This window comes from Pinus tabuliformis, chromosome 4_1 (assembly GCF_031772625.1).
Source record: "Pinus tabuliformis cultivar Carrire ecotype Pingquan chromosome 4_1, CPIR1, whole genome shotgun sequence".
Classification (NCBI taxonomy): Eukaryota; Viridiplantae; Streptophyta; class Pinopsida; order Pinales; family Pinaceae; genus Pinus; species Pinus tabuliformis.
In genome coordinates, this window is record NC_142303.1 from 175,344,058 (window position 1) to 175,357,960 (window position 13,903).

Sequence of the window (13,903 nt, forward strand, 5' to 3'; positions counted from 1 at the left end):
CTGAGGAGTCTGCTGCACTACCTGATCAACCAACCGGGGCCTCCTCATAGCCCTCTCCTCCTCAAATGTCACATCCCTCCTCAGGACAATCTTCCTCTTTGCAGGAAGATATATGCAATAGGGTCTGTTGGTCTCATTGTAACCCACTAGGATACTTGTCCCTGCAGTGTTTTCCAACTTCGTCCTCTTCTCCTCAGGGACGTGTGAATATGTAAGGCACCCAAATATCTTGATGTGCCCAACTTCCGGCTTCTTGTCGGTATATATCTCCTCAGGAGTCTTGCTCCCCAAGACTCTGTGTGGGCTCCTGTTCTGCAAATAAACAACAATGTTACATGCCTCAACCCACAAGAAGAAAGGTAAACTCTGATCATGCAACATCGCTCTAGCTGCACCCACAATGGTCCTGTTCTTCCTCTCCACCACCCCATTCTGCTAAGGGTTATAAGGCACAATGAGCTCCCTCTTGATGCCAACACTCCCACAAAAATCCCTCATCTCCGCAGAAGTGTACTCACCCCCATTGTTTGATCTCAACACCTTGATTTGCCTCCCTGTCTGGTTCTCCACAAGAGCCTTAAACTCTTGGAATCGCCGGAAGACCTCATCCTTGGTCTTTAGGAAGTAAATCCAGGTCCTCTTGGAGTGGTCATCAATGAATGTCACATAGTACTCATATCCACTCAATGAAACATGGGACATTGTAACAACCAAAAGTCGTATACACACCGAAAATATTTAAAATACTTTGTAGACAAAGACATCCATCGTTGGATAGTAATTGTAAATTGAATATTGTATAAAGAATTGATGTAGGATGATTACAAATGAGAATGAGGGCTTACTTATATACCCTACGTAGGTGCCCTTTCACGAATGGCCATGTCTCTAAGACATGCCTCTTCATTACTAACTAACTAATCATTAGTTAATTAATTATCGTTTATTATTATTATATTTATATTTACATTTATTATGAATTATATTCATAACATAGCCTTCCCCTTCAAAAAGCTTTGTCCTCAAAGCTTACTGATGAAAGACTTGATCTCTTTTTCTGTTTGAAATGTCTTCTCATCTCAGCGTTGTCATTTTCGTTGGTACTAGTTGATATGATTCTCTAAGTGACAAACAAAACTATTGCACTAAGAAGGGATTAGACCATCCTAGACTGATCTTCTGTGAAATCAAATTTTGTGATGCCTACTTATCATAGGACTACATTCTGCAAACTTCATTATCCTTGGGAACATAATTATGTTGTTTATTTCTTGAGCGATACTGGTATGTAGCTTGATTGGAAAGTCTGCTCTTGTGATTTGGATGTCGATACATAGCTCCTTTGGTTTGGCTTTCCTCTATCATATTAGTGGTTGATTCCTGATTTTCTTCAGGCGCTGTTGTTGTTAAGTTGGCGATTGAATCATCATTTGGAATGTCCATTGTTTGGATTGCAGCTTCTGCATATGTTTTAACTTCTCTAGATTCCTCTTCTTCCTTACTTGTGATATTGATTGGATCAGTATTTATTCCCTTATCTTCAACTTGGACTGAAATGACTGACGACTTCAATACTTCACCTTGAAGTTGTTCTAGCTTGTCATTCAATGATTTCTTGTCATTTTTAAGTTTTTTTATTTGCGTAAGTAGGGTTTGGTTATGATTCCTTAAACGTACAAGTTCATCCTTTTTTGAATTGTTGACTTTATTCTTAGTAGCTTCATCATCTTTTAAACTTTTGATTTGTTCTAATAATGTCTGATTAAGGCTCTTAAAACGTAAATTTTCTTCTTCTTGTTCTAATAAATGCTTCTTGAGTTCCTTCTTTGTGGCTTTGGCTTTCTTGACTTGTTCGAGTAGTTTTTCATTGTGATCTCTGAGGCGCGAAATTTCTTTGTCTTTACTGCAGATGGCTTCTTCAAGCTCTTTTTGCTTCTTTTTTTTGTTATCTTGAAACATCAAGTCTGAGACATCCTTGAAGTCTTCTACTGAAGGTGTTATTGATTTTGATTTACTTGTTATGTCTCGAAATGTGACCATCTTCCCCTTATAAGCAGGGAAGAAAATGCTTTATAAACACCTCTCTCCCTTCCATTTGTCATTCACTTGTCATTTGAGTGTTTGACTCATTTCTATGAGTGTTGAGTGACTCAATTGCACAATGAAGGAGTTGTTGGAGGAGGATAAAGGAGGCTTCATCAGATCAAACCCAACTTCATCACAAATAGGTAGGCTTCATGAACAAACTTTGGATTGCTTGTTTTTGAATGTTTTTTGGGTTTCCATGATTTTTTTTTTTTCATTTTTATTTTATTTTAAACATAGTTTTTTTTGGTTTTTAATTTACGATTTTTTTTTTGGGCCCTGTGGTTGAGTTTCTCAGCCATGCACGGGCCCTATGTGGCTAAGAAACTTAGCCACGGGCCCTGCGGCATGAGGAGACTTAAACGATGCCTTATAATGATGATTTCTAGGATCCCTTCAATAATAGTATCTTTGCATAGCTTCAAAGAGTGAATGATGGTCCCAAGATTCATTGATGCTTCCTCTTCTTCAAGATGATGCACTAGAGAATCTACAATAAGAGCTTGTCCTTCCTTCCTTCAATGAGAGCTTGATGATGAGGTCTTCTTCAATGAAGGCTTGATGTAGTTCTCTTCCTTCTAGGTCAATAGATCTTCTTTTTCTTTCCTTGTGTCCTTCTGCAAATGACAAATCCTTCAAGATGATCGTCCAATTGCCTTCTCTTGTTCACCTTAGCTCTGATACCATAAAGAAACTATTTAATTCAATTTCTCCTTAACCTTAATAATTGCTTGTGAACTTCATTTATCTTCTTATGTTTCTTTATTATATCTTCTCATCAAACAATTATCAAGTGCAAAAACAATGAAGACAATGGACACAAAAATTAGGCTCCAAGCCAGGGCAAAACCCATCCCCAGGGCAAGACCCAAAAAATCTCTTCTCTTATATAATCTGCTTCAAATGAGAAAACCAAGACCTTAACCCTGGACCAAGTCCTCCTCCAAGCTCCAAGTCAACCCTCCAAGAAGCCCTTCCAATTAGGTCAGAGATCAACCAAATCAACAAGAATCAATTTTGTTTCAACCTGCTTCCAATTTCAACTTTGGCCCCCAGCTTTGACCTGTAACTAGTTGCAACTTAGGCCCTGTAGTAGCTGTGGAAACCCTAATTCTGGCACATGTCAATTCCTGAAGAAGTCTTCCTCCAAACAAGCCAAGGTCTCCAAAGTCAAACTAGAGAATTCGGCCTTCTTGCAACTTGAATCTGCAATTCGACATCCTCCAATTCAGACTTGCAATTTTCAGCCTTCCTTGAAACTACAAAAGCCCTAACCTTTGCACGTGTGAGAGAATAAGGTCCAATAACAAAGTTGTTAAGTTTAGGTATGTTCTATGCTAGAGCAATTTATTTAAATTTTCACAGTTAGCAATCACATCAGTATTAAAGTAAACTGCAGATAGAACATAAATATAAATTGCAGAAGACAAGCCAAGACAAGAGGACACAAGATGTGGCGCCATCCAGGGACAAACCCCAATGTGGGGAAACCCTTGATCAATTCTTCTTTTATGTTCTTCAAAGTTCAGCAGAGAAAGTGAGAGAGAGTACATTTACAATAGAAGTCAGTGTTTTAACTTTTGATATCGCATGAGATCAGTTGAAGACATATTGCTTCAACTGATTCTCTAAGGTGACTCCTTCACCTATCTTAGTGCTGCATCTCGTCCATTTGCTGCACCTTACCGTGTAGCAGCATCATGCTACATCATGCTGTCTCATTCATCATCATGATCTGACACTGTTCATCCTTTGCTTTCATCATCATGCTGCCCATTATGCTGCATCTTTCATCATCATATAGCTCCTTGCTAATGTGCATCATTCATTATCATGCTGCCCTTGCTAATGTGCATCATCATCATTATGCTGCCCCTGCTAATGTGCATGATTATCATGCTGCCCTTGCTAGTGTGCATCTTCATGATTATCATGCTGCCCTTGCTAATGTGCATCATCATCATTATGCTGCCCCTGCTAATGTGCATGATTATCATGTTGCCCTTGCTAATGTGCATCATCATGATTATCATGCTGCCCTTGCCATAAGGCACTGAGATCTATATCTCAGGGTTGCTGTGTGTAACATAGTCCCTTCGTCCGAGATTTTCATCTTCAGATCACTGTTGTATTACACTGACCAATATGCTTAAGCAGCTACAAAAAGACAGCTTCTTTCCATAGACAGCCTTGGATTTACCACGCTGTCACCTACAGCTTTGAATTATAAACATGGATCCTTCATGCTGTAGTGTAACTGCTTTGCAGTGGCTAGGTCCAACCTTCTAGCTGTTCCATCAATCTGTGATCCAGTATGACTGCACCTTATGGCCATCGAGGTGTAGTCTTTTGACAAGGATACCACCTTAATTCAATGCGGATCTATCACCCTTGAGTGCGGGTCCTTGTACCTGAGTTCACCTCATATGCCGATACCTTATGCTTAGACTGCGGCTGCTATACTTGACTGTGGCTGCTGTGGCTCACCTTCCTCTGCAGCTTACTGTGGCTCCACTTCCATGCTGGACTGCGGTTATCACTGCAGCTTCATGACCTGCGTATTAGGCTACTGGTCAGCGTATTAGGGCCTCTGTATAAGGCTTCTGGACAGCGTATTTAGGGCCTTCATATAATACATCTGGACAGCGTAATAGGGTCTCCGTATAAGATATCTGGACAGCGTATTTAGGGCCTCCGTATAATACATCTGGACAGTGTAATAGGGTCTCCGTATAAGATATTTGGACAACGTATTTAGGGCATCACTTGACTGTGTTCAGGGCTGTTCTATTGACAGCGTGTAGGGACCTTCATGACCTGCGTATGTCTTCATTTACAGCGGATAAGGTTAGGGCATCATCTCCAGCTAGGGCTCCTTCTAGGCCAGCATATTCTTTAGTTCTCTCCTTCTCCAAAAACCCAAGACGTGGAGAGGAGATCACCTCAAGAATACCTGTCTAAAATGACTTCAAGTCCTCACCAATTTATATTAAAACATGGATGATGAATAGACACGTCTATTGGGCTTCTGAGCCTACTCAAGTTGCTGGCCGACTTGACAATTTGATTTATAACATAAATAAATTCATAACTTCATAAATACTTATCGGAATCGGATGATCTTTAGATCAATCCTACACCTTTCGATGAGAGGGATCCAATAAAAATATCAGATGCCATAAATAAGAGGACCCACATGGAGTTTGGCCCTAGTTGCCAATTTTAACAAAGTTTATTTCTTCTTCTTGGATTCTCTTTGCTTCTTGAGTGATTCTCCTTGCTTCCTAGACCTTCATTCTTGCTTCTTCCTTGTTCCCAGCTTCAGATTGAACTTCTTGATGAGAGAGATCGAATTGGTGATCAAATGACGTCAATGCTGCTTCTATTTATACTCATGTGTGTGGTTCAAATTCCTTCTTTTAGGCCGATTTCTCTTTTCTTGGGCCGACTTGTGCTTGGAGGTTTCTAGGACTTTCTACGCTCAAGATCATTTTCTTTTACATGTTACAACTTGCTCAATAGGGTCTTATCAAAATGACAAAGACTCTTTTGACTCAAGAAAAATATGACAAACCCTAGAAGCATGAAGAACATGCCTTATCTAGATGACCATAAAAAATGTAGCATGAAACCCATGCTTTAAAATGATATTTTTCTTTCTTCTTTTTATTGTAACATAAAAGATACATAATGATTTGAGTACATTGACAAGTATGAAGACTAAAACTAGTTACATTTTCCAACAGACATGACAAAATAAAACAAGCAAGCACAGTAAAAAATTTACACATTTTACACAATTATTTCTGGTCTAAATACCCTCAAAAAACCCACAAGGGGAAAATCAGTCTTCAAGGAGTTCTTAGATTGCTTTTAAGGAAATTTATGCACAGTGAGAAAGTCAAATATTACTCCCATATTATCTTGCTGAAGTTGCTGCTTTTACATTGAAAAGTGAGTTCTCTCTCAGTCTTAAACACAGACTGACTTAGCTTGTTTTCAGTGCAACTAATAGCAGTTTGGTTTGATGCCAAACTGAGCACAAAGGTCTTGGGAATTTTTGCCACTTCTCTGACTAGTAACAACCTTGAGAGTGAGCTGGAGAAGGCCTGAAAATCGCTCTGTCTGAGAGCTATTTCTCGGCCTGTATAACCCAAAAAATGGGCTGAAGTTCTCCTCCCTACTCGATCTGATTTCTCCACCAGTCACAGCCAAATTTCGCCACCAGTCACGGCCTAATTTCTCCACCAGTCACAGCCTAATTTCGCCACCAGTCATGGCCTAATTTTTCCACCCAGAACTCGGTCTGACAGACTGACAATAAACCTGGTCCATCTGCCTGCAAACATGGCCCTAAACTCGTCCTGAACTCCTGGAGCAAGAATCTCGGTTTTGAGCCTGGAAACTCAGCTGGAATTGCATGTGATCTCTCTAGGAATTCGAGCTCCTCTCTTGTAGCAGTTTGATCTCTCCTTGGCTGCAATCTAAACTCGTTTCTCTCCCTGCTCTCCTCAATAACTGATGAGAATGAATACCTTGACCAACAATTCTTAAGCTCTGGCTTGCGTGCTGCTTTCCTCTTGCGGACTCGAGCTCCTCTCAAGCTGTCCTTGCAAAACAAAACCTCATACGCTCTCCCCAATTTCTTGTGAGAATAATCCTTTTCCTTTTCCTTTTCCTTTTGTCTGTCATTTGTGAGGAAAACCTAGCCCTAGAGATCTAATGTTTGAGATTAAATCTCAGCTCATTAGACTAGGGGTAGAAATTATTTCCCTCTCTTGATCCTTTTTTCTCATGTGGCCCCCCTCACTTAAAAAACTCCTAGACACCTTTTTAATGTTACGTACCTTGGGCACTTTTTCTCTCATAAAGTGATTTTTAAAACAGAAAAGTCACTTTAATATTATTAAGTGCACTATGTACTTTTCATATAAAGTCACTTTATAACACTAGTGACTTTAATAAATTAAAGTACATGGTACCTAACTCATAAAAGGTACTTTTGCTCCAAGACATGAATAAACTCATTATATCCCTAGACAAAAAGATTATTAATGTGTCTTTCTAGGCCAAAATGGTAAATGCCTAGGAAACGCTTCGTTGGTACTATTTTTTCTCAGCAACATTCCGGCCATTATGACCAAAGTCAATGAAATGTGAAAAATGTAGGAAAGTATAACATGAATCTGGCGTGACATTGTACTAATTACATTTCATGAAAGATATCTGCTATTAGTTTTGAAGTCATGATAGATAAATGTTTACTTTGTTAAGTAGTTTTAATATATATTTACATTTATTGGCTTGTTGAAATCAGTGCTTCTCTTAAATTGAGGATGATTGTATCTTTTGATGGTTATGGTTGTCGTAAAGGTGAGGAAGAGTTGGTGGCTGGTATATATTGTGCTGATCTCAAAATAATTACACAGCACAACATAAAGTCTGCAGGTCACCCAGAAGCACAATATATCCATCATGATCTACCATTTGATTTTATTGATTGCTTGTAAGGGCCATCTCTAGTGGTTTCTGTGATGTCCAAAAATGCAGTATTGTGTTCTAACTTCTATGTTTATTTTTCTTGGAAGGTATACAATTGATTTCAGAGCTTTAGTTTTCCAAATTATGTTTTTGTATTGTTTGCAGGTTTTTAAAGCAGCTAGTGTACCAATAGAATGGGAAGAACATTTTGTAGGGACGGAAATAGATCCTCGTACTGGTAGCTTTTTGACTTGGGAGAGCTTAGAGTCAGTTCGGAGAAATGGAATCGGGCTAAAAGGACCTATGGCTACTCCAATTGGCAAGGGTCATAGGTCATTGAATCTTACTTTGCGCAAGGAGCTTGGACTATATGCCAATGTGAGACCTTGTTACAGTCTTCCTGGGTATAAAACTCGATATGACAATGTAAATCTTGTGACTATTCGTGAAAACACAGAGGGAGAGTATAGTGGCCTTGAACATCAGGTGAGATTGTTATGTTTCTTTGCTCATGATGCATGTTTTACATGAAGTTGTTTTTTGAAGGATGATCTTGTGGTCTTGAGTGATTCATTGCAAGCCTGCACTTGATTCAAATTTTAATTTTCTTTATAACCTTTTCAATTTTAATGTCAAAAGTTGAATTTTTATTGCAACTAAATTTAGTTACACTTTTCCTCATCAAGGGCATAAAATTGAACAACACTGAGCATGAATTGCATGATATTAAGGAACAGATAACCATACTACTTTGGAAGTGTCGAAATTTTGTGAGATTTTTATCGACGTTATTATTCAAACTCTTGAAATTTAGCAGTTTTTTTCAATATCTATCTATATATATATATATTAACTAGTTAATATAAAAATTGTCTATTTTTCCAAACAAAGTAATTTTATGTGATAGAAAGTTACGGAATTATTCAATTTCAGTGGGTCTGTGGATTTTCTTTCGAAAAAAAAGATAATGTAAGATACGTTTATGAATGTCTACGGATGGCCAGATTAGTAGGTTAATAGGACTCAAAAGTACAATCCAGTAGTGACCAGCTGTGGGACTGCCAAAGCAACTAGTAGAAGGTAAAAGATAAAGTAGAGAATAAAATAAGCTAAACTACCGGATGAGAGAAGCAACCAAAGGCATAAACAAGGACGCAACGCGATAAAGAGTTGCACATCATTATAAGTAGGTGCAAGATGAATGGGGAAAGAGGATTCACTAGTAACCACATCAGAAACAGAGGTGGAAATCAAGGAGAAAAATGAAGACATCCCTGTTGAAACTCAAATTCTCACTCGAGGGGGGAAGTCCTAACCCCAGTGGGAGATCCAAGAAACAACTATCCGGCAATATATTGGTGGCTTTGGTCCTCACTTTAAGGTTAAGGAAGGGGCTTCCTAACCTAAGGAGGGTTTTCTTAAGGGTCAAACTGAGCTAGGTTGTGTAGCAATAGGGGATGCTCTTCTAGCTTGGCTTGACAATGACAAATGGACATCCACTCTCAATATAAAGGGATGCTGATGCAAATGTGAGTGTATCGAATTACCATCATGAACAAGTTTGAAAAATATTCACATTAAATGATAACTCATTGAAGTGATGCGTGGCAATGAAAAGTAAATCTTTCTCGATTCTCATATATCATTAAATTAATGTGATCAAAAGATGAACAAACCACCATTGGAATCAATTGCTTACGACATTATCAACAACAGCACAATAACAAACTGTAGTTAATTGTTGATAACTTGATATCAACCAGGAGAAATATTAGCCCAAGATGCGTCTAACTTTCATGAAAATAAATATTACTTGAAGAGTATAAATCCGTGTTCTTTTAGGAGCAGATTTTGCAACTATGTTAAGAGTATCCTTTAGTTATACATTCTCCATCGATTCAAAAAGGTAAACAGTGAGCAACATCATAATCATTGCAATTAAAGGGTTAGTTATTCCAAATGGTGGAGATATTGCAATGACAGCAGAATGATGTATTTGTCCTATAGCTATTTAGATTACTGTTTTCATGCCTAATTAACAGAGATTTTTGCGTGTATAATACCCAGAACCAGTGTTTAAGGGCAGGTTATGTGGTGCAGGACAATGGTCCTTTGATCAATATTTAGAGTACAAATACATCACTAGGACAATGAACATTCAGTGCATATGTTGACCAAAAGGTGCTGTGTTAGAGTATGCTAACAATACATAATGAAATATTGGTATTTAGGTGCATTTGCCATCTCAAGTTTAAAACATTTTGAATATACTTTTTCAATATAATGATCCCAAAGGCACTGAGTAATTATGAATCATCAATATCAAACATCATGACTTGCTAGACTCAGTAGTCTGGCCCAGACTTAGTTGACCCCATTGCTTTGGAGGGAATTTTAGGCTGAAAATGATGCATTTGAGAGGGTGGAAGTCTTTATAAAGACATTTCTTCCATCATTCTTTTTCATTCCATTTATTTTCATGATCAATTTCTTCCATCATTATTTTTTCATTCCATTGATTTTCATCAGCAATCTGTTCCTTATAAGAGTGTTTTGTGCTGTAATTGTGGGCACTGGGTTCATCATCATTTAGGAGGGCAATTGAAGGAGGCTTCATCATCATCAACTGGCTGTTGTGTGGAGGAGCAATTCATCTCTGGATGCTGCGTGAAGTTCTCAGGATCTCAACATTCAAAATACAAGTGGGCTATTATTTAGCTTGCTAACTTAGTTTTTTTTTTAAGTTTATAATATATACTGTAGGGCCTGTAGAATGGCATTTCAGCCCAGAGGACTGTGGGTTGAGAGGGTTTCCTATAGGCTTGTAGGATGGCATCTTTTCCCACAGGTCTATGGGCAGAGATGCCATCCTATAGGCTTGTGGGCAGATATGCTATCCTACAGGCCTGTGGGTGGAGATGCCATCCTACAGGCTTGTAGGCCCATGGGAAAAGATGTTGCATATATGCCCATAAGCCTATGGCCAGAGGTGCCGTCTTACAGGCTTGTAGGTCTCTAGGAAGAGATGCTATCCTACAGGTCACATATTCCATGTGGAAGCGTCAAAGATCACATGCATACTTAGATTGGGAAATAAATTTTTTCCTTGGTTAGCAATACTTGGATGCCAAGAAAGTAATGCAAATCGCCTAAGTCTGTCATTTCAAACTTCTTGTTAAAGCTAGTAAGGATAATTTCATCAACATAAAGAACAAGGATTATGAGACAACTGTCTGCTTTCTTGGTGTGGACATTGGGGTTGTAATGAAATCTAGAGAAGTCGGTGTCAACCAGAAAGCCATCCAGTTTTGCATACCAAGCTGGAGGAGTTTGTTTAAGACCATAGAGAGATTTCTTAAGGTGACAAACAAGGCTGGACTGACTCTGAACATGTGTAGGAGGTTGTTCCATGTAGATTTCTTCTTGTAGATTCCCATGCAAGAAGGCAAACTTAACATCCATCTGATGGACCTCCCATCCATTTGAGGAAGCAAGGTCTAGAACAAGGTGGATGTAATTCATTTTGGTGATAGGGGCAAAGGTTTGACTGTGGTTAATTCCCTTCAACTTGAGAGAATCCTTTGGCGACTAACCAGGCTTTATGTCTTTCAACACTTACATTTGATGCATACTTAGTTTTATATACCCATTTACATTTGATAATTTTTCTTCCTTTTGGAAGTGGTGCAAGTTCCCAATTATCGTTCGACATCAACGAATGATATTCTTCAGCCATTGCTGTATCCCAATCTAGATGTCCTAAAGCTTTTTAAAATGTTTTTGGATGATAAGTCTTTGAAACTTGGGCCACAAGAGGAACTATGAATGAGTACGATGTTGATATGTAGGATCATCAGCAAGGTCACCAACTACTTCTGTTGTTGACAAGTTTTTCTCCTTTTGGAAGAGGTACATGTTCCCAAATATTATTTGCCATCAAGGAACAATATTCTTCATGCATTGTTGTTTCCCAATCTGGATGGCCTGAAGCTTTTGCAAATGTTTATAGATCATACGTCTCTGAAACTGAAGCGGATGAGAGGAAGCTCGTTGAATGAGTATGTCATTGGTACAGAGGATCACCAACAAGGTCACTAATTGCTCTCGTGTTGAACTAACCCATCAGGGAAGTTGTGGTGCTAGTGCAGGTTCATGTTCGATGGACTCATCCTGAGGAAGGTGAGTACGTAGTGGTTGATTTTCATCCTCATTGCCATCATTTGAAGAAGAAATTGGAATAGGAACATAACATGGCACAAATATTGAAGATGTCTCATTGGTTGAATAGGGCCAACCGTTGAGTGGGCTGGCAAGCCAAGAGATTCTCATCAAATTTAGCATCTCTCTAATGATTATTTCATTGGAGTGATATTGTAGAAGTTTATAACCTTTTACATCTTCAAAATATCCAACAAAAGTGCACTTCTCACTTTTAGGCTATAAAGCTTTCCTTTTTTCATCAAAATTGTTGACTGTTGATAATATCAGGGATATTCAAAAATATCGCGATATTTTCGGCAAAACGATATATCGCTGAGAAAATATCGCAATATTTTCTATTTTGAAAATATCGGCAAATATCGGCAAAATATCAGCAAAATATTGGCTATGTTTATAAATTTGAAAAAAATTATTTTTTATGCTTGTATTTGCCGATATTTTCGCCAATATTGCCGACAAGATGTTTTCTGGACCCTCGCTGATGTTTTGCTGATACCAATATTATCAACATTGGAATTGTTAGCCCATGCTACATTACCGAATACACATAAGTGGCTTACTTTTGGGTTAATGCTAGTGCATGCTTCTTCTGGTGTTATATTTTTTAAAACCTTTGTGGAAGTGTGATTTACTATGTAATTTGCATAGTTGATTGCTTTCACCCAATAATGAAGACTTAAACCCTTAGATTGAAATTTGAATCATACAATTAGTCATTTTCTTTAATGTAAGATTTTCTTTTAACAATGTCATTTTGCTGTGGTTTATTTGGAAGAATATGTTGCATTTGAATGCCTTGTGTAGTGTAGTAAGTTCTAAATTTGTTGTCGACATACTCACTTCCATTATTTGTTCTTAACTTTTGTAGTTGATGCCTATATTGTTTTTCTACAAGGGCCTTGTAGGCCGTGGACAAGTCAAAAAATTCACTCTTTAAGTTTGAAGAAATAAATCCAAGTGTGTCTGGACTTTGGAGAAGTCATCATTGAGGGTTAAGACATACTTAAACCTAGAAAGGAGAAGAAAGTGGACCACACAAATCATTGTGAACAACTTGCAAAGGGTTTGAGGCATGCTGAGAGGCATGTTTGTCAAATTGTCCTGATGATGTTTGCTAAGAACACAACTAGCACAAACGCTATCTCTGCATGAAGCGAGAGGAAGACCAATTACCATATTTTGATTACATAGTTGCTGCAATGAGTGATAGTTTAGATGAACAAATTGCTCATGCCAAACTTTGCTCAACTTATCACTATGAGCAATAAAAACTTATGGAAAAGGTGATGAGCCAGAGTTGTCAAACTTGTGCAACCTAGTAATATCATCAACTATTGTAGTGGCAAGGATGTGCATAGGATCTTTTAAATACTTAATTATAACTTAATGAGGTGGAAAATTTATGGTTTTACTTTCACTTGAATGAGTGATTTGATATACTGATAGAAGGTTGTAAAAAAGTCTTGGAACACATAATACATAATTGAAATGACCATTATCTACTTGAACTTTTGTAAACCCTACAACACTAAGAGATCTATCATCACCAACAAATATTTGTTTGGTGTCACAATCATTAAGAGTGGAAAAAATGGCTTTATCCTTAGCCATATGATACAGTGCTCCAGAATCAACAAGACACTCATAAGAAGACTAAGTAGAGGTTGCATTGAACAAGAAACTAAAAGCAAAACGTGTATGTTCATGCGAAGAAGTGTTAGAAGAAGAATCAGGTTTGACGTTGTGGTTGTTCATTTCTATTTCCAAGGCCTCCATCTTTTTAAAATATTTAGATCGTTTGATTGTAGATTTCCTAGAGAATTCACCACAAAGTTCATCTTCTAGAATGGTTGACGTTTCAAATCCCCAATTGGATTCATCTTCAGGACCAAGAGTTGAGTAAGGAAAAGGGAAGATATCAAATATTAATAGATGAGAGCTAGGAGGAGGGGAAAGATAAAGAGAAGAAGGTTGGCTTCACAAGAAACCTAGAAAAATAAAAAGAAGAAGCTGCTCTACTTAGTATTGAGAAGAATATGAGCGATTGGATCACTCTATGTCTAGAACATATCATGACCATCGGATTGCAATGCAACTAATGCATGCTAAAGAAACA

The 13,903-nt window shown here is 38.0% G+C and overlaps 1 protein-coding gene across 1 annotated transcript in view; it reads left to right on the forward strand.

The window, feature by feature from the left end:
* LOC149174758 (isocitrate dehydrogenase [NAD] catalytic subunit 5, mitochondrial-like) overlaps window positions 1-13,903 on the forward strand; it is a 117,301-nt gene that overhangs the window by 36,512 nt on the left and 66,886 nt on the right. Inside the window, exon 2 of the mRNA XM_089419406.1 lies at window positions 7,732-8,052. Coding sequence (XP_089275532.1) covers window positions 7,732-8,052 — 321 coding nt within the window. The remainder of the gene's footprint in view (window positions 1-7,731; window positions 8,053-13,903) is intronic.